This window comes from Corella eumyota, chromosome 1, assembly GCF_963082875.1.
Source record: "Corella eumyota chromosome 1, kaCorEumy4.1, whole genome shotgun sequence".
Lineage (NCBI taxonomy): Eukaryota > Metazoa > Chordata > Ascidiacea > Phlebobranchia > Corellidae > Corella > Corella eumyota.
This window is the reverse complement of record NC_137490.1, coordinates 22,276,391-22,302,372: the sequence shown is the minus strand read 5'-3', so window position 1 is coordinate 22,302,372 and position 25,982 is coordinate 22,276,391. Positions and strand designations below refer to the sequence as shown.

The following is a 25,982-nucleotide window of genomic DNA, read 5'->3' as shown; positions in this document are numbered from 1 at the left end:
ATGTTAATTAAAAACAATTTACTTGTAATCCTAAAAATTTGTATTTAAAATTAATTTTATAAACAAAGTCTAATTCTTACTCCATACCTGATATGAGAGGTGCCACATGATGTGAGTTGACCTTCCTGTTCAGGCGAGAAAGTTACTCTGAATATCTCCTGTGAAAACGCCTGTAACAACAATTTAAATTTTATACAACGTTACTTATAGGAAAAACAATTTAATATCTGTGTATATTAGCAAAAACTTTACCGAAAAGAAATTTTCATAAAAACCAGAATTTCTATTTTTAAAGAAGTGTATGGTTTATTTAGGCTTAAATAACAAGTAAAATGACATTTTAAAGAAAATAGCTCGACTAAAAAAAAAGGAACCCAGCAATATGATTTGTTATTGATTTAGAATAACAAACATTAACAAATAAATAAGCTTTAAAGTTGGTGCATTTTTTGGTAAATAAATTTAATATTTATTCTGTTTAATTATTAGTAAAACAATATCAAAACATTATAAAACTGGTGAAGTCAACTAAAGACTGATTTTTGCTAATCATCACTATATTATAATTACTTTGTAAAGTATAGTGGTAGGAACACTTGGCTTTACTACATGAGTTATCTTGAGTATAGTATAATTTAACCGAAAGCGTGTTGTAGTGATAAGAAGACTTGCTATACCACACATGAGGTTGTGGGTTCAATCCCCACTGCTCTCATGCTGTAGCGCCCTTGAGTAAGGCACTATAAACGGTATAAACTCCTGCTAAGCCAGCACTTAATCAGCAGCATAATTACCGGGCAATTATAGTTTCTATAATATCCCAAACTGCCATAGGCAACTCGAGACTGGGTCGGGGTAACAAATGTTACTCTATGTTTAGGTTGCGCATTCGACTTTCCTACATCGAGGATAAAGTTATATACAAAAAAAAATTAATACTTAAAAGACCTTAGATCTTAGCATTATCTTCTCAGAAGTCCAATCCCAAACTGTAAGCATAAAATCTGGGTAAGCACCAACTGAGGCTAACAAGTTTCCTTTAGGATCAAAATCAACAAATGAGTAGGCTCTCTCAGTGCCATCTAAAAATATAGAAATCAAGTAAATTATAAATGCCACAGGTAACAAGGAAACTTAAAAAGTTGATTTAATTTTTTATTTTTGATTTACAATTTATAAATTTTGATATATATAATTTAATTACAATATAAATAAAAAAAATGTAATTATATATAGTACAATAATATAGTACTCTTATGATAATTAACAATTATATATAAATAATAATATATTACTATAGAACACGTATTTTAAATACGTAAATCAAAAGATAAAATAATTTTAAATAAATATAACAGAGAGTCTACAGTAAACTTTTAAAAAGTTTGGTGCATTTTACATTTTTAATCTTTATATCCGGCAGCTTGGTATAGTGGGAATAACACTTGCTACACTACATGAGGTTGTAGGTTCAATCCCCACTGATCTCATGCTGTAGCACCCTTGAGTAAGGCGCTATAAACGGTATGAACCCCCTGCTGAGCCAACACTTAATCAGCAGCATAATTATCGGGCAATTATAATCTATAATATCCCAAACAGCTACAGGCAATTTAAGACTGGGTCGGAGAAACTGATGTTACTCTATGTTTAAGTCGCGCATTTGACTTTCCCACATCGAGGATAAAGATATATACAAAAAAAATATAAATACAACAATATAGAAATTATTATTAAGACAACAACAGTTTTCTAATTACTTTACAACCAAAACATTATTACAAACACATACAAAACACATTATTTACCTCTTAATACCCTGTATAGTTTCAATGAAGGATATTCATAAACGAGGATAAGTGGTTTAATTCCTTTCTCTGCCACTGTGAAGTACTTGCCACTAGGGTGAACCTGGAAAAAATAATTAAAATGTTGCTTAAAATTTGTATAACATAAAAACTTTCTGTATTTGTTATAACCTTTTTTTTCCTGAATAACTTTAAAGTGAAAAGTCTTTATATTTTTTGGGTTTTATATTAAAAAAGGTGTGCTGTTGTAGGTTAGGGCGTGTTTGAGCTATCTGTAAACACCGAGCTCAATAGTAAATAGTGTGGCAAATAGTGTTCTTTTTTTTTTGTATATATCTTTATCCTCAATGTGGAAAAACTGTTTATAGCGCCTTACTCAAGGGCGCTACAGCATGAGAGCAGTGGAGATTGAACCCACAACCTCATATGTAGTGTAGTAAGTGTTCTTACCACTACACCACGCTGCCATTGGTGCAGTTCGGACCTGAAACCTTTTAGCTTGTAGTCCGCTGACCGGTACCCTACACCACACTACCGGACTATATATAAATTAACATTGATGCCCAAATATATGTTAACTTCTGTTACCCCCTTCTAGTGTTAACCTGTCTGTATATTAACCCTGTCAACTGGGGTGCCAGACAGATGTAAGCACGAATATAAGCCTTTTCTTAACATGGGAAAAAATTAGAACGAATCAAACTTAGAATCCCGTAGTTATGCTTAACAACTACACCATAATGGTGCTGTACATATATAGAGCTTTATTGCTTGTAAAAGTTAACGTTCGGTATAAACTTACAGTAAGGGCTCCAATGCTTCCACCTCCAGCACTTCTAAGAAATTTGTGTTCTCCAGTCACCAGGTTTAAAAGATGAACCTTAAGGTAATTTGTTCAACATTTTAAAGTTTAATATTTAGGTAATAGTTAAACAATATGTAATTTACAAACTTCCAGGTTTTTCTACTTGTAAAATAGGCCTATATAAAAAGACACAAAAAGTAAAAAGTACTAAAACAAGCTGTTTAAAATTTAAGTAAGTATTAAGACTACACATAAACTTTTAAGATAGAAGTCTAATAATAAAATAAATAAACCAAACAAAAATATTGAAGATTTAAATCCAAACGAAAAAAATGTTATAAAATAGATCAAGCAGAAACTTTTAAGGTAAGTGTGCATCAATAAGGTAACAATAAATGAACGTACCAGGTTTCCAGCAGCAAACAAAGCAGTTGGTCCAGCTAATAAATAAAGATTCGATCGCTTGCAACAGTCGTAACCAAACGAGTGATAAAATTCTAGAATATTTGTGGGAATCCCTGAATCAGGAGTGACATGAGACACTGATTGATATTCCTTGAATATAAATTATGTAGCTTAGTGAAAAATATATAATATTTGTAAGTTCAATTAACAGTCTTTTAAAATAAATAAAACTGCCTTTTGTGGTGTGTGGGTTATCACACTCACAGGCGAATATTAATCAAAAGTCATGATCATATTTTGCCAATTAAAATTCCTAATGTAGGGTGTCTTAATTATAAACTAAATAACATTATTAAAAGATAAAGTCCTAATAGTGTTACAAAAAGAAAAACACTGGAAATTAGTAAATGACACTGGAAATTAGTAAATGATTTGTTTGTAAGATTTTAAATGTTAAGTTAAAAATACAATTATAAACTGCTAAAGGCAACTTGAGACTGGGTTGAAGTAACTGATGTTACTCTATGTTTAGGTCATGTAGTCGACCTTCCCACATCTAGGATATAGATATATAGATGTATATAAAATCATAGTAAAAAATATAAATTATCATATTTATTTTACCTCCAAGTTGTAATAAAAATCTTGTTTAAGTTTTTCATCTTCTTCTTGTTTTCCTAAATCAAAATAAATATCACAATTTTAATAACTTAAAAAAAGGATTTGTTTTCTAAATGCTAAATTATAACTAATAAGCAGTGTACTATAAAAGCAGGTAAGTATGCAAATGTTAGTAAAAGCATTTAAAAAGCAAGTCTACACATAAACTTACAATTAGCAAAATTATTTAAATGCATTTATTTAAAAAATTTTAAAGTAGTAAAACTACAAATAATTATTCACACTAGGAATATTGATAACATTTTGCATAAAACATCAACGAATAAACTACTACATGCTAACTACTGTTTTTTTCAACAGGGTTAGTACAAATAACTACATAAAGGGTTAATAAGCTACACACACATAAAACACAAATTAAACAGAAAAAATTCTAATAAAACACTAGTGCAAAAATTAAAAAAAAACTTGTTAATCTAATGTAATAGGGTGTTAATCTAATGTTAGACTTCTACAGACTTATGTTAGTAAAGCCTTCTACAGGTTGATGTTAGTAAAACAAAGTTTTAAAATGCAATGGTTAATATGTAAAGTGCTATAAACAATAAGTACTTCTGCTGAGCCAACACCTGATCAGCAGCATAATTATCGGGCAATTATTTTCTATATTATCCCAAACTGCCAATTGAAACTCGAGACTGGGTCAGGGTAACTGATGTTACTCTATGTTTAAGTCACATAGTCGACCTTCTCACATAAAGGATTAATATATATTTACAGCAGTTAAAATGACCATTAACACTACATTAAGCCTCTAAATCAAATGTAAAAATATTGATTAAAATTTTCAGTATGAGTTAGTAGCAAGTTTCAACCCACAACTCATGCAAATTACCCTCTTCAACATTTTCCTGGCTTGTGATTGGTGGTTCAACTCCTCCCTCCTCTTCATTTTTCTCTTTTTCCTCCCCATCTTTTTCATCTTTACCTTCATATTTTGGTTGTTCTTTTTCACTTTGATTTTCTTCCAAAACTTGCTGACTTTCTTTAACTAACTCGGCCCCTTCACCATTTTCTTTTGAAGTTTCATCATTTTCTTGATCAGTGTCAGCATTTTCACCAGCTTTTTTAACATTTTCTCTGTCAGCATTTTCACCAGCTTTTTCAACATTTTCTTCTAAGGATTTTTCTTGCATTTCTTCAGCGGAATTTTCAAGTTTTTCAGCATTTTCTTGCAAGATATCAGCATTTGTTACTTCATCACCAGCATTTTCTTTTGCCTGGTCAACATTTTCTTCAGCAATACCAGCATTTTCTTCTGCCTTGTTTGCATTTTCTTGCTCAGCATTTTCAGCATCATTTTCTTTAACATCACTAACATTTTCCTTAAGATTGTCAGCCTTTTCTTCAGCTTCCTCAGCATTTTCTTTCTCTCCATTTGTGGCCTTGGTTTCAGCATTTTCCTGTTCTTTTGCTTCATCCACATTTGTTTCAGCTTTATCAAGATTTTCTTTTAGGTCTCCAACGTTTTCAGCATTTTCTTCAACCTTTTCTGCATTTTCTTTAACTTTTTCATCATTTTCTTCAACCTTTTCTGCATTTTCTTCAACATTTTCAGCATTTTCTCCAACATTTTCAGCATTTTTTTCAACATTTTCAGCATTTTCTCCAACATTTTCAGCATTTTCTTCAACTTTTTCAGCATTTTCTTCAATTTTGTCATTTACATTTGCTCCAGAAACATCCAGGGTTCCATCTTCATCACTTGGCTGTTGAATCTTATCAGTTTGCTCGACATTTGTTTCATCCTTATCACCAACTTCATCTGAGGTTTCTTCTTTTTTGATTTCACTTTCTTTATCCTCAATTTGTTCCACTTTATCCTCAATTTTTTCAACTTTATCCTCAATTTTTTCAACTTTATCCTCAGTTTGTTCCACTTTATTCTCAATTTGTTCCACTTTATCCTCAATTTCTTCCTTTTTATCCTCATTTTTCTCTACATCGACACTTTCCACTTTATCCTCAATTACTTCTGGTTTGTCCTCAATTTTGTCGGCTGTACCTTGATCCTCCATTTTTTCCCCATCTTCCACTTTATCCTCATTTTTATCCGATTCTAATTCTTTTACTTCTTCTCCACTTGCTTCTTGGGACTCCACCTCCTGGGACTTTCCCACATCTGGTACTCCATCAGTTTCACCTATTTCGTTATTTTCTAAATTACCTGGAACTGCTGAGTCAGCACCCTCCGACATTTCTAATGAGTCAGCTTCTTCGTTCAATTCACAGTTTAAAGATTTGTCTAAAAATAAATAAATTTTTTATTAATTTTAAGTATTGGCAACTAAATAAATTTATCATAGCTTTTACTTGGCCTTTAAGCCACTTATACCACCAATTTATAATCTCTAAAAATTTGCTAAATCTCTAAAAAAAAAAAAACTTAAAAAAAAAATGTTTAAAAAAAAAAAATTATAAAATTTTTATGATAATTGGTTGCAAAAAAAGTTTAGCAAGCATTAGTGAACAGGTAATTACAACAATAATTAAACTGTGCAGTGATAATATTTGTTATGATTTTTTGATTAATTTTAAGGCAACAAATTTAAATTAAAACAATTTACAACATGCATAGTGTGAACAATTTAAAAATAAAGCAGCAATTCAGTATATAAAAGTGCACAGTTGTTACTACAAATTATTCAATATCAAGTCAGTTTTGTTATGATTTCAATCAAATTATATGTAATTATATATTTTGCATATAATGGAGTTTAGTGATGACATATATAAATGTCCAATTTATAGGCTTCTAAAGAAAAAAAAACTGCCGCATGTGGTGCCTGGGTAAATTACCTCAAGTAAGTATAAGTTGTGACCATATTACAACAAATAAAATACAGGGTTTAGGAGGGTAATCAACTTGTAATAAAATTAAATAAGTAGCCCTTTAACTTTACTTGTAAGTTATACCATAGTGGTATTATAAATTTAAAATTTGATAGAATGTGAAGAATTTAAGAACAATTATTCCACAAATAATAACATCTAGAACAGCAAATAGTGCATGTTAATTTAAAATAAAATAGCATAAAATACGGCTTAGCTATTATTATTAAAAAGCTTTATTTGACAAATTACCGAATCATGCATTTATAAAAGTGAGTTTGAAACCAATTTAGTGAAGTGGTGCAAACATTTCCTTGAGTGAGAGCAAAGCCATTCAGTATGCACAGTACATGCTTGTGTTTGTTACCATTTAAAACATTATCATCCCCAAAATCAGAGATAGAATTATCATCAATTTGGTGGGCTGATTCTTTTGAGATAACAACAGAAACTGGAGCTGTATTTTGATCAACTTCTTGTTGTGGTAAATCCTCTTTCTGTATAATCTCATAACTCATTTCTTCTGTTGTGTCACTGTTAGTATCATAAGAATGCCGTGAACTATCATCATCTGGAATTGTGTTTGGAACTTGAACAAAATTTTTATCCAGTAAAGTTGAAGACACAGCATCATCAATTTGAATTTCTGGGTTATCACTACTTGGTACCAAATTCTTTGATTTATTATTAATTTCAGATTCTTCATCCAAATTTTGATCATTTGAAGTAGACTCTAATATTTTCAAACTTTCCACATCATATTTAGTTCCTTCAGTTTCACAACTTTTATTTTGATCAGTTTCAACAACATTTGAGCTTTGAGCGACATCCCTACTTGCCTTATCTTCTTCTCTTTCAAATTCTCCTAACCTTTTGTGTAATTTTTCCCGATATCGCTGTAGTGCAACTTTCTTTAAAATATGTGTTGCAGTTTTCAAATTCTTTTTCTTCTCAGGAGGGTCAGGTTTTTCCATTTTTTTACTAAGTTTTGTTTAGCAATTTGTTACTTTAAAACTTGTATTTATTTTAAACATTTAAATATAACAATAGTCTTAATAAAAAATAAAAACTCACTTAACTTTTGTTTAAAATTGATGCAAAAATTTCCTTTAAGACAAGCTTTCGTTTAATTTATATTTTAAATTAAAAAAAAATAAACAACTTTAGGCTTTTATATGTTTGGTAAAAATGACGTCATCCAATATAACGTCATTAAATACGTTAATAAACTTAATAAAAAGCAGTATAAATAAAAGTATAAATAAAAACGCTCAATAACTGTCTGACTGTATATAAAACATTTTTACCCATTTTCTGTTAGTCTGTTACTATCTGACTATGCAATTAAATTTCGTTTTCGTAAATTTCTTTCTGGTTGATTTACTATAAATTTAATAAGTAAACCACAACGTCTTTTTAGTTAGATACTCTGCCGTAAATTATTAAAATAAAAACCAGACTTAATCTAACACTACCAGCAACAAACAAGTTTTCAAAAAATTTGTAAATATCGCAAACTTGTTACCAAGACTACAAAATTGATCCGCGAGGTTGCGATAAAGTTTTAAACATATATTCCAATTATCCTCAATCTTCTTTATTTTTTTTTAAACAAAAACATAATTAATAAATTATTTATCGATTTTCTTTTAATCTAAAACAAAAAATATTTATTGTACTAATTAAAAGATTTAAAAAAAACTATTTAATATTTGACGTTATTCAAGCAAGGTAACAGTGATTATATTCAATAAAATTAAACTTTGTAGGTACATGATGGATTTAAACAGTGCAAAAAGGATTAGGTAAAATAACAAAAAAACATTTAACACATTGGCACAGTAGTATTTTCATTTAATCAATGGATAAAGTTCTTTTAACTTTTTCAGGATAAGCTGTAAGAACTGGGTTCTTAGGTTTTTTATCTTGGCCGAAATAATGGTCACAATTTAACAAAGGACAGTCACTATATTCAACTATATAGTCATAGTAAAGGGTTAATAGTTTCGGGTCTCTTAAAGGACCCCCCTCAAATCCACATTCCTCCAAAGTTTTGGCTAGTGGTAATCTATCCTGGGTTTCACAACTTCTGCAATTACCAAAAAATAGTTGTTAAGTTTTATTTTTTATATTTATTTGCTCTTAATGTGAGAGGGTTGACTTCAAAACCTAAACATAAAGTAACATTAGTTACCCTAAACCAGTCTTGAGTAGACTTTGATAGTTCAGGATATTTTAGATTACAATTGCCTGATAATTAAACTGCTGATTAAGCGTTGGCTCACTAAGAGTTTATACCGTTTACAGCACCTTACTTAAGAACGCTAGGGCAGTGGAAATCAAACCAAGTGAAGCCAAGTGTTCTGACCACTACAACATGCTGCCGGTTAACTGTTGTATACCTTTATTTCATTTTAAATAATAATACATTTTGTGCAAAAGTTAAAGTCTCAATAATAGACTTATTGGTTTCTTTAAACTTAAGAAATGTAACATAATTAAAAAGCATCTAAATCTTAAAGATAACCCAAATTAAACCTAAACCCACCTTGTTGCATAAACATTCATTTCTCCTGTTGTAATATGGGCCATTTCTCCAATAAGTTTAATTAACACAGAGACAGGAATATGGCTTCGAACTAACATGGTTAAGTGGTTTGGGTGGTTTAAGGTGTTTTCAAACGTAGCCAGCTTCAAGTTAAGGTTTAAGTACCTAATGTGAAAAAGCACAAAACCTTAAGTTAATACGTATAAAAGTAATAGTAGAATATTGATGCTTGGTTTTAAAATGAACGGTTTTAAAAATTTTTTTTTTTGGGGGTTTTAAAAATTATTTTTACAAGGTATGGGTTAAAAGACTTTTATTGCCCCACTGCTTTTATGCTGCGCTGACTTAGAGAAGAGAACATAAAACGGTATAAACCCCAGCTAAACACAAAACCAATCAGCAGATTGAATGTTTGGCAGGTAAAACCAGTAATATCACAAACTGTCAGAGTTAACTTGAGACTCTTGGTAACAAATGTGTTATTCTAAGTTTAGGCCGCTAAGTTGGCCTTTAAACTTTAAGAATAAAAAACAAAAAAATTTTAAAACCATAAAAATTAACTAAAGCATCAACCAACCTTGGATAATCATCGTAAAATGGATCAGCCAATCTCTCAGCTATTCCCTTGGTTTGGTAAAGCTCCGGAGAATAATCTTCTGGAACTAAATCCTCTTCATCATCACTTTCATCCTCTGCAAAAAATATTTAAAAAAATCTTTAACTTAACTTATATTTTGAGTTAAAAATTTTAGTTTTTGAGGTAACAAATTTTGAATTAATTGTACTTTGCTGTAGCAGAAAAACTTAGGACTGTAAAGTTTAAGAGAGAATAAGCAAGAACCAGGAAGTACAAAAATCAGCAAAAACCATAAATTATCAGATAGAATCAACAAAGACTTTAAGACACAAATAATCGTAAATTTTAGTTTAAATTTGTTAACTTTATATTGACTTTACTCCTTTTCAAGTTAACTAATTTAGTTTTTTTGAACAAAAAAATCATTTAAAATTTTATTTAATTTCCTTATCCACTTAAAAAAAGTAAACCATTAAATCACCCATAACTTACCTTCCATTCTTCTGCTATGAATGCCCCGCTCAAAACCACAATATTCAATTAACCCCGAGTTTTCAGGGTCAAGAATACGCATGAGCGCATAGACCTCAAGGTCAGTGATCGGGCACTGAAGGTCGTGTAAACCTTAAAACAAAAAAAAACAAAGTTAAGTTTATAAATGTTTACTAAGTTTAATACATGGGTCTACCCTTCAATCGACATTTTAATTGTCATAAAATGGCAATTATTTACTCGTGCACCACAAAGGGCTTTTTTTTGTAGGCCTACTAATTGGATATAAATATTATTTACTAAGCTACATGTATACAAGGACTTCGGCTGCACCATTGCCACACTTTTTCTCTTTACGGCCCGGCGTTTACAAATAGCTCAAACACGTCTTAAACCGCTCACCCTTACCCGATAAAGATATCACAAAACCTATCACCCTACGGGAATATGGATTTATATTAGAGCTTTGTATTTACATGTTTAAACAAATAGCAAACTCACCAGCTTTAAAAACTTCACTTTGAACGATCCCGTCTGCTTCTACGTCAAATCTTTTAAACATAAGATGAACCCGATCTTTATTTATCATCATCCAGTTATCAATCTTCTTGAGAAAGGTTTGATAAGGTTCCTTACTTGCCACAAAGTTTTGTAATTTCTTAGCTAATTTTTCCTATAAATTAATATCCGTTGTTAATTTTATGTGATTTTGCAAAAAGATAAACTACCAGGTTAAAAGGGGGCTTTTGACACAATACTAACTTTACAAGAACAAAATATGAACAAAATTTATAAAGCTTTTTATTTTTGTTGTTATATCTGTTTACACAAATGTTAGGTGTAACTAAAAATTAAATAAACATTATTTACAGCTGCCTTCTCTTCTTTTGTAAGTTTTGGTTTCTTTCCCTTTTTCTTTTTTCCAATCCCAAGTTGGGTTCCATCTCCTTCTAGCTCCAGAGTTTCCCCCTCATTTTCAGATTTTTTCTTACCTTTCTTTGACCTTTGAATAAATTAAATTACTTAGTTTTTATAATAGTTTTTTGTAGACTTGTACCATGGTGTAGTTATAAAACATTTAAATTTACTTTTAGTGGTCTTTGGTACAATACCCCCCCCAAAAAAAGGTTGCGCCCTTAATCTATTACCCAAAGTGCTATAAATGTTTTAAATAAAATGTTTTAAAAAAGGCAGCGTGGTGTAGTGGTAAAAACACTTGCTACACTACATAAGGTCTTTGGTTCGATCCCCACTGCTTTCATGCTGTAGTACCTTTAAGTAAGGCGCTATAAACAGTATAAACTCCTGCTGAGCCAACACTGCATCAGTCAATAGACTACTTAAATAATAGCAATTATAATCAATAATATCTTAAACTGCCAAAGGCAACTCGAGACTGAGTTAAGTAACCAATGTTATTCTATGTTCAGGTTGTAAAGTCGACCTTTACACATCAAGGATAAATATATATACAAAAGATTTGTAGAAAATTGAAAATTTACTTACTTTTTCTTTCCCTTTTTTTTCGGCATGTTTTATAAAAAAACAAAATCAATTATTCGCAAAAACTTTCTTAAAACTTTAAGAAGTATATATAAAAAATACAATTTAATAAAACCTATTTAACAAACTTTTAAACATTAAAAGCAGAGCTATAGCAGAGTGGTAAAAATCCTTGATTCGCTGCTTGAGATTCTGTGTTTAATTCCCACTGCTTCCATGTTGCCAAGCCAAGCCCAATAGAACGATTAATTATAAGTTAATTACAATAAAATAATATTCTAAATAAATTAAACTTAAGACTGTAGATTAGTATATCAGATATTAAATTTAAGTTTTTTTATATTGAGGATAAATAAACACCAAATCCTAATCTTAAAATATCTTACTGCTATCCTAATCTTAAAATATCTTACTGCTATAAAATAATGTGAGCGGCCTGACTCCTTTAATTTATGCTAATATACCTTACCATCTTATGTTTATTTATTTGCTGAATCTATAATGCTTTTTCTTTTTTAAACAACATTTAAACTCACTTTTATTTTAAAAATCTTGCAATAAAATATAGCGTCACTTTGTTATGGCTCGCTGACTTTTTACTCATAGTAACAAGCAGAGTTCCCAAAATAAATTTTAAAAAAATTTTTTTTCAAAGTATCGAAATTAATAAACCTTTTATATATTTTAATATGTCTTTTTAGTAATTATGTTTATAGAATTTTAAAAATAACATACGTCTGGACGATCAAAATTTTTGTGCAATTTATTATATTTTACCCAAAACCGAATCCCATATTACCGAAAATTAACAGAATAAACAATTTCCGGAAAACAACATCTTACCTAAATTTAGATAAATTTTTTGTGGAAGATTAAAGTATATTACATAAGGAAGGAAAAGTGGAAAAGGGTTTAATAAAAAATGTGTAATTGTTGCTAAAAAAGCGTTTTTAACAGGTAAGTTTTCGAACAAAAATCTTTTCGGTAAAATAAATTTCGGTTATTGCACATTAGTAGTTCTAGAAAAAACTGCGGTACTTTTAAAGTAAATAAAAATAAGATTTTGTCTTTTGTTTTGTAAACAAAAGCACGTGCAAGATGGCTAACCCTTTTACTAAACCTATGTGTGTTATTATTACTGGAACAAGTCGTGGGTATGGCTTATGTTTAGCAGAAACTGTTCTTCAACAATTGGTTAAGGACTCAGTTCTTATTCTTGGCGTTAGGAATAAAAATGGACTTGAAAATTTGATTAAAAATTTTCGAAAAAAAGCCAGCGATAGAAATGTTAAAGTATTTTGGGTGGAAGCTGATCTTGGCAAAATGGAGGTTTTATTTTTGTTATTGTTCAAATTGTTTTTTGATTTTTCTAAACGTTAGAAGGACAACTTTAACTGGAAGCGTGGTGTAGTGGTAAGAACACTTGCTACACCACATGAGGTCGTGGGTCTAATCCCAGCTGCTTTCATGCTGTAGCGCCCTTGAGTAAGGCACTATAAACGCTATAAACTCCTGCTAAGCCAGCACTTAATCAGCAGCATAATTATCAGGCAGTTATAATCTATAATATCCCAAATTGCTAAATTCAACTCAAGACTGGGTTGGGTTAACAGTTGTTACTTTATGTTTAGGTCGTGCATACGACCCTCCCACATCGAGGATAAAGAAATATACAAAAAAACTTCACTGCTTAATTAATAAAGTCACATTTGATTTTCTGATCCAGTCTTTATTTATTATTAATGTATTGCTTGATTTTTAACTAGCGATTACTTAAGGGCACTACAAGTGAATATCGAACCTCATATAGTTATGGTTATTGCATTGCCCACTACTACATCCTATCTTTAGTTGATTTTTACATCAAATATATTCATTTAGGAAGTGGAAACGTTTATAGAGAAATGTGCTTCAAATATATCAATGGAACTAATTGATTCTACGATAATAATTCACAATGCCGGTACATTGGGAGATCTAACAAAGAAAATTGATCAACAAAAAGATGCAAAAGTTATTGCAGATTACATGGACGTGAATGTTACTTCTGTATTCTGTTTGACAGCTCGATTTTTGGAGGCATTTTCAAAGTATAAAAATGAAACAAAAACGGTTTTTAAATTAGAAATTTAATGGTTTTTTTTTTAAAAAAATTTGTGCATCTTTTAAAAATAATTTTAAGGCGTTAGGAATATGAACCCTTATCTAATAATAATATCCTAATAACCAAAACTTTTTATTAACAGAACAAATTGTTTTGTGGTGAATATTTCATCACTTTGTGCCATTGAGGCTACATCTTCATTAGGTTTATATTGTACTGCAAAAGCTGCTAGGGATATGTGGTTTAAGGTAATTAAATAACATTTTTTTTTTATATATCTTATCCTTGATGTGGGAAGGCCGAGTGCGCGACCTAAACGTTGAGTAACAACAGTTACTTTGACCCAGTCTCGAGTTGGCTGTTAGCAGTTTTGGGATATTATAGATTATAATTGCCGGATAATTAAAAGCTGCTGATTAAGTGCTGGCTCAGCAGGAGTTTATACCGTCTATAGCGCCTTACTCAAGGGCGCTACAGCATGAAAGCAGTGAGGATTAAACCCACGACTTCATGTGTGGTGTAGCAAGTGTTCTTACCGCTACACCACGCTGCCGGTCAAAACCTATTAAAAATCATAAAAAACTATTTACAAAAAAAAAATAAAGGACCTTTTTTCCAAACAGTAAATAAATGACAACCTAAGCACTAAGTATAAATAAAAACAATATTTCTAATCAAAGGTTCTTGCCAAGGAAAGAAAAGATGTAAGAGTTTTAAATTGGGCTCCAGGTCCAATGCCGACCGACATGTCCAACAAACTGACTCAATCATGTGATCAGGAGTTGTCCAATTTCTTCAAGAATATGTTGGAAAAAAAGCAGTTTGTGACATGCTCTGATTCTGCTACAAAGTTGGTTGGATTGATTCAGGAAAATAAATTTGAATCTGGTCTTCACATTGATATTTATGATATATAAAGAGCTTTACTTTATAGTTATTTAGTTTTACTTGGTATTAAACATATGTAATTGGTGTGGGTTTTATTGTCAATTCATTATTATATAAACACAGACTTAATTATTACACTACCATCTGTAACTTAGATATCACTTTCTTTGGTCATGGTTTAAAATCAAAAATTTCAAAATATGTTTTTTTTTTAATTTAATTTCAGTGCCTAGCTAAAATCAAATATGCAATTGTTTTATATCTTAAATTTGTATGCAGTGTCGAGTTGCCTTTGGCAGTTTGAAATTTTATAGATATAATTGCCTGATAATTAAGCTGCTGATTAAGTGCTGGCTCAGCAGGAGTTTATACTGTTTATATCGCCTTACTTATGGACGCTACAGCTTGAGATCAGTGGGCGTTGAACCAACTACCTCATGTGTGGTGTAGCAAGTGTTCTGACCACTACACCATGCTACCGGTTTAGTACCAAAATTTGTTGTAAAACGTAATGTTATTTTAATTACATTGTGCAATTATTAAGTAGCAAAAATTGCTAATATATCTTTTTGTATGATAATCATTAATTCTTTAATTGTAAATGTTTTTGTTTTGTTATAATTTTCATTCCTTTGTATTGTGGTTGTGGATATAAATAAATAATAAAGTTTTATGTTGTGGGAATGATATCAAAAGTTGTATGTGGTCAGTTAGGTATAAAATATCCAGAAACCTATTAAAAATGGGGCTCAATGGACTGATATATGTATGTCCAATTTATAGCCCTACAAAATAAATAAAACTGCCGTTTGTGGTTCAAGGGTAAATTATCAGCGGCAAATATTTGTTGAGAGTTGTGACCATATTATGACAACTAAAATACCAACCATAGGGCAGGCTATTAACTAGTACATTAAACAGTAGTTTGAAGACATAAAATAGTAGGCATAAAAGTTAAATGTTGAATTTTATTGGATCTACTTTAAAATTTCTCGCAATTAATTACAGTTGTTTTATGATTGTGTGTTAAAGACAAAAAAGAAACAAAAATTTTTGAGTAAACTTTTGTTTTAAAACTTTGTATAACTGCAAAATTAACCAATGGATGATAACCTGGTTCATTTAAAGGTTTTTAAGACAAAGAGACTAAAACTGAAGTCATTTAATATAATAACCAGTGTCTAGGCAGTCAGAAATATAAAAAAAATGGAAAAAAAAGTTTTTTTGGAATTAACAGGCCTCTGAAATTAAAAAATAACAGAAATGTGACAAGATTATTCAGTTAATTAGTATAACTTAATTATGTAAAATATAAACCAAATTATTAAACCATGAATTGAATAATTTTGCAAAAACTTTTTAACCAAAAAATGTTAACCTAAAAAGTTTTAATTCTGTAGAAATTTTAATGAATGTTTACAATTGAACATAAATTAACAGAATCTTTAAACTTAAGAATCTTTAAACTTAAATTTAAGCAAAATTTAAGCAGCATTAATATTTAAAATATCACAAACCTACATTTACATTATTCAAGACAACTAATATTGAATAGCAAATAGAATTGTCAAAATATTGTCTTGTTTACAAAACTTTGCTGACAAAAAGTTTTATATTTTTCTTTTACCTTTTTACAAAACTCCGTAAAATTTAAGAGATCTATCCATACTTGTTGATGCAATAAAGCGGGCATTCTTTCCAAAACAAACCCCTGTTGTCATCGCTGTATGATCCTTGAATGCCTTTAGTTCTTGCCATTGTTTGCACAAGTAAACTCTTAATTCACTTCCAGCTACTGCTAGGTAGGAACCAGATTGATCAAAAGTTAAAGATTTCACCTAAACACAATAAAAAAATTAATAAATTTATAAAAAAAAACAATTTGTAAAAAAAACAATTTGTAATTTTTTATGTCTAAGCTTTTGCCACATTTCAATAGTAGTAAACAAAAATCTTTATGTTAACATTAATACTTTTGGTATGTTTTAAATCATTAAATTGATTTTGTTATTTTTTTCCGTCGCATTGTTGTAATATTAATTGTATATCGTATTTATTATTTACTTTTATCAATGTGTGAAAACCAAAATAAAAAAAACTAAATGCCATAGTTAAAACACTAATTTTAATTTAATTTTTAATTTAATATACTTTAGTTACCCCAAACTGAAAATTTTGTATAAAAATAAATCAATTTCATTTTCCTTCTATACCAAACCCCTTTTAAAAGTTGCCCCAAAAACAACCCAAAAAGTCGCTTTCAATATTTTAATTTTCTAAAAACTGTCCATAAAGTGTTTTTTTGTAATATAAGTAGAGATACCAGTGCAAATTATTAATATTTAACAATAATGGTACCAACAACAGGAAGACAGAAATCAAATTTTAAATTGTATTTAGGTTTACTAGAAACTGTCCAAATTTAAAGTATTTTTTTTGTAATATGAGGATCAAACAGGAATCAAATTTCAAAACTTATGTCGAAAAAATTTAGATTGTTATAATTAATAACTTTTTTTTTTGTATATATTTTTATCCTCAATGTGGGAAAGTCGAATGCGTGACTTAAACATAGAGTAACATCAGTTACTCCGACCCAGTCTCCAGATGCCTGTGGCAGTTTGGGATATTATAGATTATAATTGCCCGATAATTATGCTGCTGATTAAGGGCTGACTCAGCAGGAGTTCATACCGTTTATAGCGCCTTACTTAAGGGTGCTACAGCATGAGGTCAGTGCGGATCGAACCCACGACCTCATGTGTGGTGTAGCAAGTGTTGTTATCACTACACCACGCTGCAGGTTAAGTCTTATTTTAACAGTTATGAAAAAATAAAAATAAAGTCTCCCACCTCTGATCCTTCCTCCATATTCAGTGTTTTAAAGTTCTTTAGTTTTCTTAAATCCCACAATTTAACGGAAGCATCGTCAGCAGTAGTTGCAAGATAATATCCATTTTCTGAGAAAGCAATGTCGGTGATCGGCCCCGAGTGGCCGGGAAAGTTGGCCACGTTTGTGCGTTCCTAGTGGACAAAAATATATCTTTTTAATATAGGCAAAGTTGGGTGGTAAAAAGCTTTTTATAAATAAAAGAAATTACAAATAAAATAATATTTAAACAAACTGTTAGCAAAAATTTAATTTTGTCTTTCAAAAAAACTTTTTTAAATTAAAAAAGAAAAAAAAAGTTTTTTTTTGAACAGAAAATAAAAAGTTTTTACATTCTACTTACTCTGTAATTAAATTATAAAATATTTAAACTGGTATTAGACATTATTAATTTAGATTCAGAATTTTTAAATGACCTTAAGTTCATCCCATTATACTTCCGAAAAAGGTAAGAGCAATAAGAACAATTTGTTTACCTTTAAATCCCAGATTTTGATCTGACTATCAACAGTTCCTGTTCCAAAGATTAAACCATCAGGATGAAACTGGGCACAAGTTAAAGCTAAAAAGAAAGAAAATGTAAAAAAATAAGGGCACATACAATATATGACCGGCAGCTTGGTGTAGTGGTAACAACACTTGCTACACCACCATGAGGTCGTGGGTTCAATCCCAACTGCTTTCATGCTGTAGTGCCCGCTTTAAATGCCATGAACTCCTGCTAAGCCAGCACTTAATCATCAGCTTAATTACCAGGCAATTATAATCTATAATATCCCAAACTGCTAAATGCAACTTAAGACTGGGTCGGAGTAACTTATGTTACTCTGTGTTTGGGTCGCGCATTCGACTCACCCACATCGAGGATGAAGATATATACAAAAAAAAACTAAATCAAATGGTTCACATCCATATGAATTCGGATTAGATTCCATTGATTTAACGAATAAAATCCTAACCTAAACTCAATAAAAATTTATTCAATTTATGAAATCCATACCATATCTTTTTAATAACTATTTAATTCAATCTATCAAAAAAACAATTTGATTTTGTATATTTTATAAACATGACAACATAGAGTTAAATGTATAGGAGGCAAAAGCTTTATATATTAAAAAGATTATAAGCAGTTTAATAACAATATCACAAGGTCAACGAATTATCAAGCTTTTAAAATCAACTTAAGATTTAATCAAAGTTTAAATGTAAATTATCTTATTATTCAGGCTGTTAAGTCAGTCATTTATTATCCACTATAAATCGAAAAATAAATGAATTACTTAACTTACCACTACTGATAGCATCATCAGTTACTCTACAAAGAGTTTGTCCGGTTCTAATATCACTGAAAGCCCAATGTTGGTCCTCACTACAACTCAGTATATAGTCTCCTAGTGCGTGTAAACTTATACCTGAAATAATAAGGAATTAAAGTAAACTCAATAATCAAATAAATGTTAAATTTCACAAGAGATAATTTAGGAGGTTGGTTATACTAAATATGTAAACAGTAAATCAAGATTATTTTTGTTGTAAATTTTGTAATTTAATTCTAATTTTAGTTCAAAAAATTATGTCGAAATTCAGTAAAAAAAAATTATACCTGGAATTATAAAGTATTAAAGTAAAATAAATAATTAAATAAATGTTAAATTTTATATAGGATAAGTAAAAGCTTGGTTATATGAGAACACCTTAATATTTAATTAAGATAATTTTTGTTGTTAATTTTGTATTTAACATTTTTTAAACCAAACCTAGGCCAAAACATGGATCATTCTTTTAATTTTAATTTAAAAAATTTTGAGTAAAACTAAAACACAAAACTGATTTTTAATTAATAAAGTAACTCACCTGTAACAGCCTCCTTATGTGTTCGAATAACAGTTGAACAACTACTATTCTCAATCGACCAGATACGAACGGTGGAATCAGGTGAGCTAGTGAATGCTATGTTCTAAATATAAGTTTAAAACAATTAATGATCAAGTACATTTTATAGAACTTAGTGGATAATATTTATATTATATATGTCCAATTTATAAGCCCACAAAATAATTAAACTGCTATTTTTTTTTGTATATATATTTATCCTCGATGTGGGAAAGTTGAATGCATGACTTAAACATAGAGTAACATAAGTTACTTCGACCCAGTCTAAAGTTGCCTGTGGCAGTTTGGGATATTATAGAGACTATAATTGCCCGATAATTATACTGCTGATTAAGTGCTAGCTCAGCAGGAGTTCATACCGTTTATAGCGCCTTACTCAAGGGTGATACAGCATAAGATCAGTGGGGATTGAACCCACAACCTCATGTGTGGTGTAGCAAGTGTTCTTACCACTACACCACCTGCCGGTTATTTGTAGTGCACAGATAAATAATCGTGTCAGATGTTAGTGAAGAGTTGCAACCATATTATAACAACTTAAAGTTAGCCCATAAGACAGGCTCACAAATAAATTAAAATAAAAATGATATAAAATTTCACTTAAAAAGTGCATTTTTAAAATTCAATGCAACACAATAACATTATCACATTCCTACTAAAATACCAAGTAACAAAAACAAATTAACCCAGAAAATAAGAAATTAAAACTCACCTCAGTGGGATGGTAGATGACGTGGTTGACCTTCTTGGTATGACCTTTCAGCGTGCTTATCACTTGTTCACTTTCCTTGTCAAACACCACAGCAGTTTTATCCGCACCTCCTGTTATTACTCTGCAGGAAAATATATCAGGTTGTGTGTTAGTTTATAATAAAAACATAGCTACATAAAACTTTATATTTGTTTTGTTTTTATTTATTCTTTAATGTGGAAAGGTTGACTTTCGACCCAGTCTCAAGTTGCCTTTGTCAGTTTGCAATATTATAGATTACACCTGCTGAATATTTAACCTGCCAATTAGTTTTTGGCTTAGCAGAACTTTGAAATATTTATTTATTTTTTTGTATATATCTTTATCCTCGATGTGGAAAATTAAATGTGTGACTTAAACATAGAGTAACATCAGTTACTCCAACCCAGTCTCGAATTGCCTGTGGCAGTTTGGGGTATTATAGATTATAATTGCCCGATAATTATGCTGCTGATTAAGTGCTGGCTCAGCAAAAGTTTATACCGTTTATAGCACCTTACTCAAGGACGCTACAGCATGAGAGCAGCGGGGATTGAATCCACGACCTCATGTGTGGTGTAGCAAGAGTTCTTACCACTACACCAAGCTGCTGGTAGCGCCTTACTTAAGGGCGCTACAGCATGAGAGCAGCAGGAATCAAACACAGGACCTTGTAGTAAAGCCAGGTGTTAACCAATACACCAGCTGCAGATTAAACAAAAACTCCATATTATTCCAACAAGTTACCTGTTAGTATCAGATGCACATAAATCAACACAAAGTAAACCTGGAACAGAAGCAGAATGAAGTCCTGGATGTGTAGCAATCTAGATGAAAAAAGTTCAAAAAATCATTCCAATAAAAAGATAACAAAAAAAGTGAAATAATTTTAAAAAAAATGGCACAAATAGTATCAAAAAAAGAAAAAATTATCATACCGAACCAGTTTGATTAAACTTTACCAAAATATATTTTATAAAATAAAAATTCTTACCTGTCTGTATCCAGATATATCGTCAGGGGCAACAAGATCCTCCGGCATCCTCTTTCCTCTCTTCTTTCTCTCAGCAGTAAGGACTCCAGCTTTATCTTGGAGCTTAAGGATCACATCATCGGTTAACCCTATTGGCTCACCTAGAGAACGAATAAAATTTAATTTTTTGTAAATTAATTTTATTATTTATTTTTCACAAAAAGTTCCTACCTTCATCTTGGTCTTGTTTCATTTCCTGATTGTTTGTGTGGGAAAGTACCTGTTGGGGAACCAACGACTGAGGTTTAAGAGTGGCAAGAGCCTCACGAGCTGCTGTGGCTTCCTTGGTCAATCTTGCAATAACCCTGCATGCTGCATCATGTTGGTACAAGGCATGGGACAACTCTGTGTTAAAAAATATAACTAACATGAAAGTGTATTGTAATTAAATAACAAAAGTCGATAGCTTATCTTATGGTGGAAAATTTTAAATGTCATAATATGGTGGCAACTCTTAATTAATATTTGATAATTTACCAGTGCACCATAAATGGCAGTTTTTTTATTTTAAAGGGTTGCAAATTAGACAAATATGCACACCAAGCTTTAGTATAAAGACTCATGCTGACCTATTTTATACAATCTGTTATGGTATGAGTTGTGAAAAGTTTAAATAATTTAATTAAAATGCTTAGAAGGTATTAAGTCATTCTGGTGAAGCCAAAAAATAACAAAAAAATGAGATTAAAGATTTAATGAATTAAAGGCATATGCAATCAGGTTATTAGGTATTTAAGCTTATATTAGTTTAACAACTTATACTACATAATCCATACATTTTATAAATAATTTTAAAGTTAAAACAACAGCCTAATTTGCTAGAAAATAAAATTTCCATAAAAAAACTATACATACGTAATATTAGATTTATTAAATATATATACAGGATCAAATGAATTGCCAAACCCAAACATAATCTACTCAATATATGCAATTTTTAAACCCATTCAACCCTTTTTTTATAGGTAATAATACTAAACTTCTAAACCCTCACCTTGTCTAGTTGTATGAAGTTGTTGTCTCAGTGTAAAAGTGGTCAACATGCAAGCATCCCACTCATCTTGGAGTGATTTTAAAATAGCTGGGATGCTCGTTGCTGATGGAGGTTTTGGTTTCACTAACGGGTTTACCTGGGAAATATTAATAAACTGATGTTTAGAATTTAATTTAAACAATTCAAGTAACTAAAGTTCAAAAAAGACGAAGTAATCATTTTAGCTGATTTTTAAATGGTGCATACAGTTTATTGCCTTTTGTTAAAATCAGGATATTATAGATTATAATTACCCGATAATTATACTGCTGATTAAGTGCTGGCTCAGCAGGAGTTTATACCGTTTATAGCACCTTACTCAAGGGCGCTACAGCATGAGAGCAGTGGGGATTAAACCCACAACCTCACAAGTGGTTTAGCAAGTGTTCTTACCACTACACCACGCTGGCGGTTAAAAATATTCAAGATAATATTTAAATTTACTTTCACAATATATGTGTAAAGTATTTTAACTTAAATTTAACTTTTGAGTTGACTAAATATTACTAATAAACAAAAGAAATTGAATCTTATGTTTTTACCTTCACATCAATAATCTGTTCGAGTGAAAGTGGTTCTCCATTAGTTGGATCCACTCCATTCTCATTCACATATTTCTCAATTAATCTTCGTTCAAACACACAACCTGACACTGTGGATATAACTGCCACTTCGGGGACTTCTCCTGAGACTAAACATAGAAAAATTTTAAATAATAAAAAAGTTTTAGTTAATACTTTGTTGATTTGTGTTTTTTTCACATTCCATAACCAGCACTTTGGCGCATTTTTTTTGAATATATCTTTATTCTCAATGCGGGAAGGTAGAATGTGCAACTTGAACAAAGAGTAACAACTGTTACTCCAACCCAGTCTTAAGTTGCCTGTAGCAGTTTGGAATATTATTGAATAAGTGCCGGCTCAGCAGGAGTTCATACCATTTAAAGCATCTTACATAAGGGCACCACAGCATGAGATCAGTGGGGATTGAACACACAACTTCATTGTGATGTAGCAAGTGTTCTAACCACTAAACCAAGCTGCAAGTTTGAAACTATAGTATAAGTTTAGTTTTTATGCAAAACTTAAAGTTCCTAAGCAAGATTTTTATATTAAAATTCTACTTTACACTGATTTAAACACTTATGCTCGATAAGAAAAAAACAATATTGCTTTTTTAAAAATTAAAAAAAATATAAAACAGTAAGAACACACCAAAAAAAGAAGAAAAAAAAAAACTTTTATTCGATTTTTAATATTTTAATTTTACACATATACCAACATTTATTTTATTTATTATTTTTCTAACTAATCAGTCTAGTTTAATTTTTTTAATAAAATGTACTTACTTGAGCAAATTAATGACATTGTTTTTCTGTATTTAAAGAAAATCAAGAAGCAGAAACTTTTTGATTTCAACTAATTTTAGTTATTCATACAAGAAAATAATTTCACGAATTTGTGAAAAATTTTAACAACCAAATTTTTAACCTAACTGAAGATATAAACTTTGTTAATAAACATAATTTTAATTATAAATATTAACAGATTCCAACCAATTAAAAAACAATAGTTTAATTATTACTTTGTACGAGTTATTTACAATTTTTTAACTAAAAACTTTAAAAAATTAAATTAAAAAAATTAAAATATTAAAGCATGATTCTCTCTAGCGACACTTAGAAAATATGGTAACCGCTCAAACTAAATTACATTTATGTCGTCACAATAAGCAAATACTAACGAAAAAAAATGATACAAAAATTAGAAAATATAAAACTTTAATTTTTTTTTAGGTAGTTTATTGCAAATAAAAACAAAAATGCAACGGTATAAGAATAGGACACCAGTTCGAAGTAACTTAATGCCAATAAAGGCCAAACGACCGAGTAATTTAATGATCGTTAGTTTATCTGAGTCACTATTCACAATGCAATCCTTTCAAAGTAGTAAGTATAATAAATTTATAAGTTGTACATTTTTAACCTTGGTGTGAAAAGGTTAACTTAACGATCTAAACATAGAGTAACATTTGTTACTCCGACTCAGTTTTGAGTTGTTTTTGGCATTTTGGGATATTATTAAGACCACCTTGCCGATTTGTTATGTGTTTGGCAAAAGCTCGAACCGTTTATAGTGCTTAACCTAAGGGTGCTGCAACATAAAAGCAGTGGAAATTAAACCAATGACTCCATGTTGTGAAGCCAAATGTTCTTCATGATAGTTAAATAGTATCTGCAGTTTAACAGACTCCGTAGAAGAAATTTTAATCAAAGGCCCACAAGTAATTTAATTACGAAATATTTAGACTACAATGTTAGGTTTTTATTTTTGAATCAGATAACCCAAAAATAATCTAATTTAGAATCAACTTGCCTCAGCGAAGAAAATCAAGATAACTTGTCTTCAGATTTCGAAAAAAGTTGGCACGACGTCGCTAGCCGTTATTTGGACAGAAAGGATATTTTAAAAAGTAATTTTCAATTATGTATATATTAAATTTTATAAAAAATATTAATTGAATACCAAAAACTTGAACAAAAAACTTTACTTTAAAACTTTGTAAATAAGCAAAATTTTTTTTTTCCAAAAATATGTTGTCGCTAGATGTCACAAGCACACCGGAAAAAGAAGGCGACACAGCAAAGGAGAAAAATTATTTCACAGGTAAATAAAAACTGTGAGTTATAAATTAGCTTTACTACAATATACCTCGTGTTCGATACCTACTGTTGGCATAAAATAGCGCCCTTTAGTTGGGTGCTCTAAACGTTACAAACTCTTACTAAGTCAAAAACCAATCGATTGTTTAATTATTGAGCAAATATAATCAATAATATTCAAAAATGCCAAAGTAAACTTGAAACTAGGACGGGGTTACAAATGTTACTTAATTTTTAAGCCATAGTGAAACCTATTTACAGCAAAATTAACATAAAAATAATAGAAACTAAGGACAACAAAAAGCAAGATCTGATTAATATTTCATTAAACAATCGTGTATCGAAAATAGCATTAAAACCTACCAAGCATAATACCCGAATTATAATAGAATGGAAAATATAAACAATAGTTCACTATATACAACAGGATATTACTTAACATGACTCCAACTTTCGAAAATGTTAGTTCCGAAAACAAGTTAACGTAACTCACGAAAAACTAATCGGGGAAATTTATATTTTAAAACTATAACACGACCTATAAAAGTTAAATATTTATTTATTTTATTGAAAATTTTAAATGTAACACGGAAAATATTTTAAAGAATTTTTTAGCCTAGTTTAACATTTCATGATTTAGTCTGTACCACAAAAAATATCTCTAATTTTAAATAACAATATTTTAATTTTGCTGTTGATATGAAAACCTTAAATAATTTTATTCAAAAAACGTTTAATTTAAATATGTTATATTTAAAAAAAAGAATTTTTAATGATTTTCAAATAAAAAATAATAATTGTTTAAATTTATTTCAAAAATTCACAAACAATTATTTATTGGAAAAAATATTATTAAATTTTGTGTATTAAATTTCTATGTCAATCTTGAACTAAAAATAGTTGTTGTCAAAAGGTGAATTTAAAAATACATTTTCAGTACATAAACTCCCCGCAATAACAGTATAAAAATAAATCAGAAAAAAATTACAATTTTAACTACTACTACGGTAAGGTTAAAGACATAGGAATGACTAATTGCAATCTGAACTGGATAACTTAGAATTAGTTAACGTTTATACCCATGTATGGATGTCT

General features: G+C 30.0%; 4 protein-coding genes across 5 annotated transcripts in view; 1 reads left to right on the top strand and 3 right to left on the bottom strand.

Moving 5' to 3' along the window:
* The window catches only part of LOC145746663 (cilia- and flagella-associated protein 44-like), a 28,238-nt gene extending 22,301 nt beyond the window's left edge, over positions 1-5,937 (bottom strand). Inside the window, exons 1-7 of the mRNA XM_082564825.1 lie at positions 4,535-5,937; positions 3,643-3,695; positions 3,019-3,168; positions 2,611-2,688; positions 1,809-1,911; positions 949-1,082; positions 88-170 (exon numbers count right to left, since the gene is read on the bottom strand). Of these exons, the coding sequence (XP_082420951.1) occupies positions 88-170; positions 949-1,082; positions 1,809-1,911; positions 2,611-2,688; positions 3,019-3,168; positions 3,643-3,695; positions 4,535-5,897 (1,964 nt within the window). The 5' untranslated portion in view covers positions 5,898-5,937. The remainder of the gene's footprint in view (positions 1-87; positions 171-948; positions 1,083-1,808; positions 1,912-2,610; positions 2,689-3,018; positions 3,169-3,642; positions 3,696-4,534) is intronic.
* A 2,315-nt stretch (positions 5,938-8,252) lies between these two features.
* Positions 8,253-11,947, bottom strand: LOC145760148 (uncharacterized). Its single transcript, XM_082574029.1, has 7 exons — positions 11,655-11,947; positions 11,019-11,151; positions 10,650-10,821; positions 10,149-10,280; positions 9,657-9,771; positions 9,080-9,244; positions 8,253-8,620 (listed from the first exon to the last, which is right to left on the bottom strand). Exons 1-7 carry the CDS (start codon positions 11,678-11,680, stop codon positions 8,386-8,388), a joined length of 978 nt encoding a protein of 325 aa, XP_082430155.1. The 5' UTR covers positions 11,681-11,947; the 3' UTR covers positions 8,253-8,385.
* Positions 11,948-12,688: 741 nt separating this feature from the next.
* LOC145759603 (sepiapterin reductase-like) lies at positions 12,689-15,263 on the top strand. The gene is made up of 4 exons (XM_082573454.1): positions 12,689-12,980; positions 13,533-13,741; positions 13,898-14,003; positions 14,436-15,263. The coding sequence occupies exons 1-4, from the start codon at positions 12,750-12,752 to the stop codon at positions 14,670-14,672; spliced, it is 783 nt and encodes a 260-aa protein (XP_082429580.1). The 5' UTR covers positions 12,689-12,749; the 3' UTR covers positions 14,673-15,263.
* Positions 15,264-15,611: 348 nt separating this feature from the next.
* Positions 15,612-23,714, bottom strand: LOC145742878 (pre-mRNA-processing factor 19-like). 2 transcript variants are annotated; one of them, XM_082560721.1, is made up of 13 exons: positions 23,574-23,714; positions 22,768-22,916; positions 22,187-22,322; positions 21,364-21,537; positions 21,154-21,293; positions 20,907-20,986; positions 20,142-20,262; positions 19,391-19,493; positions 18,826-18,948; positions 18,010-18,095; positions 17,497-17,667; positions 16,271-16,481; positions 15,612-15,884 (listed from the first exon to the last, which is right to left on the bottom strand). In XM_082560721.1, exons 1-12 carry the CDS (start codon positions 23,590-23,592, stop codon positions 16,275-16,277), a joined length of 1,509 nt encoding a protein of 502 aa, XP_082416847.1. In that variant the 5' UTR covers positions 23,593-23,714; the 3' UTR covers positions 15,612-15,884; positions 16,271-16,274. The 2 variants fall into 2 exon arrangements, with proteins under 2 accessions (XP_082416847.1, XP_082416839.1); XM_082560713.1 differs by having other exon boundaries at positions 15,612-16,481.
* Between the last annotated feature and the right edge of the window lie 2,268 nt (positions 23,715-25,982).

Bases quoted from the DNA above. Each gene is read 5' to 3' on its own strand.
- LOC145760148 (XM_082574029.1), bottom strand. From the start codon at position 11,680: ATGCCGAAAAAAAAGGGAAAGAAAAA. The intron at 10,822-11,018 runs GTAAATAATGTT...ATTAATTTATAG, and splicing joins CAAAAGAAGAGAAGGCAGCT to GAAAAATTAGCTAAGAAATT. The intron at 9,772-10,148 runs GTAAGTTATGGG...TATTTTTTGCAG, and splicing joins TCATAGCAGAAGAATGGAAG to AGGATGAAAGTGATGATGAA.
- LOC145759603 (XM_082573454.1), top strand. From the start codon at position 12,750: ATGGCTAACCCTTTTACTAAACCTATGTGTGTTATTATTACTGGAACA. The intron at 12,981-13,532 runs GTTTTATTTTTG...ATATTCATTTAG, and splicing joins CTGATCTTGGCAAAATGGAG to GAAGTGGAAACGTTTATAGA. The intron at 13,742-13,897 runs GTATAAAAATGA...TTTTATTAACAG, and splicing joins TTTTTGGAGGCATTTTCAAA to AACAAATTGTTTTGTGGTGA.
- LOC145742878 (XM_082560713.1), bottom strand. The intron at 22,323-22,767 runs GTAAAAACATAA...AATATTTCCCAG, and splicing joins AACAGATTATTGATGTGAAG to GTAAACCCGTTAGTGAAACC. The intron at 21,538-22,186 runs GTGAGGGTTTAG...TTTTTAACACAG, and splicing joins ACTTCATACAACTAGACAAG to AGTTGTCCCATGCCTTGTAC.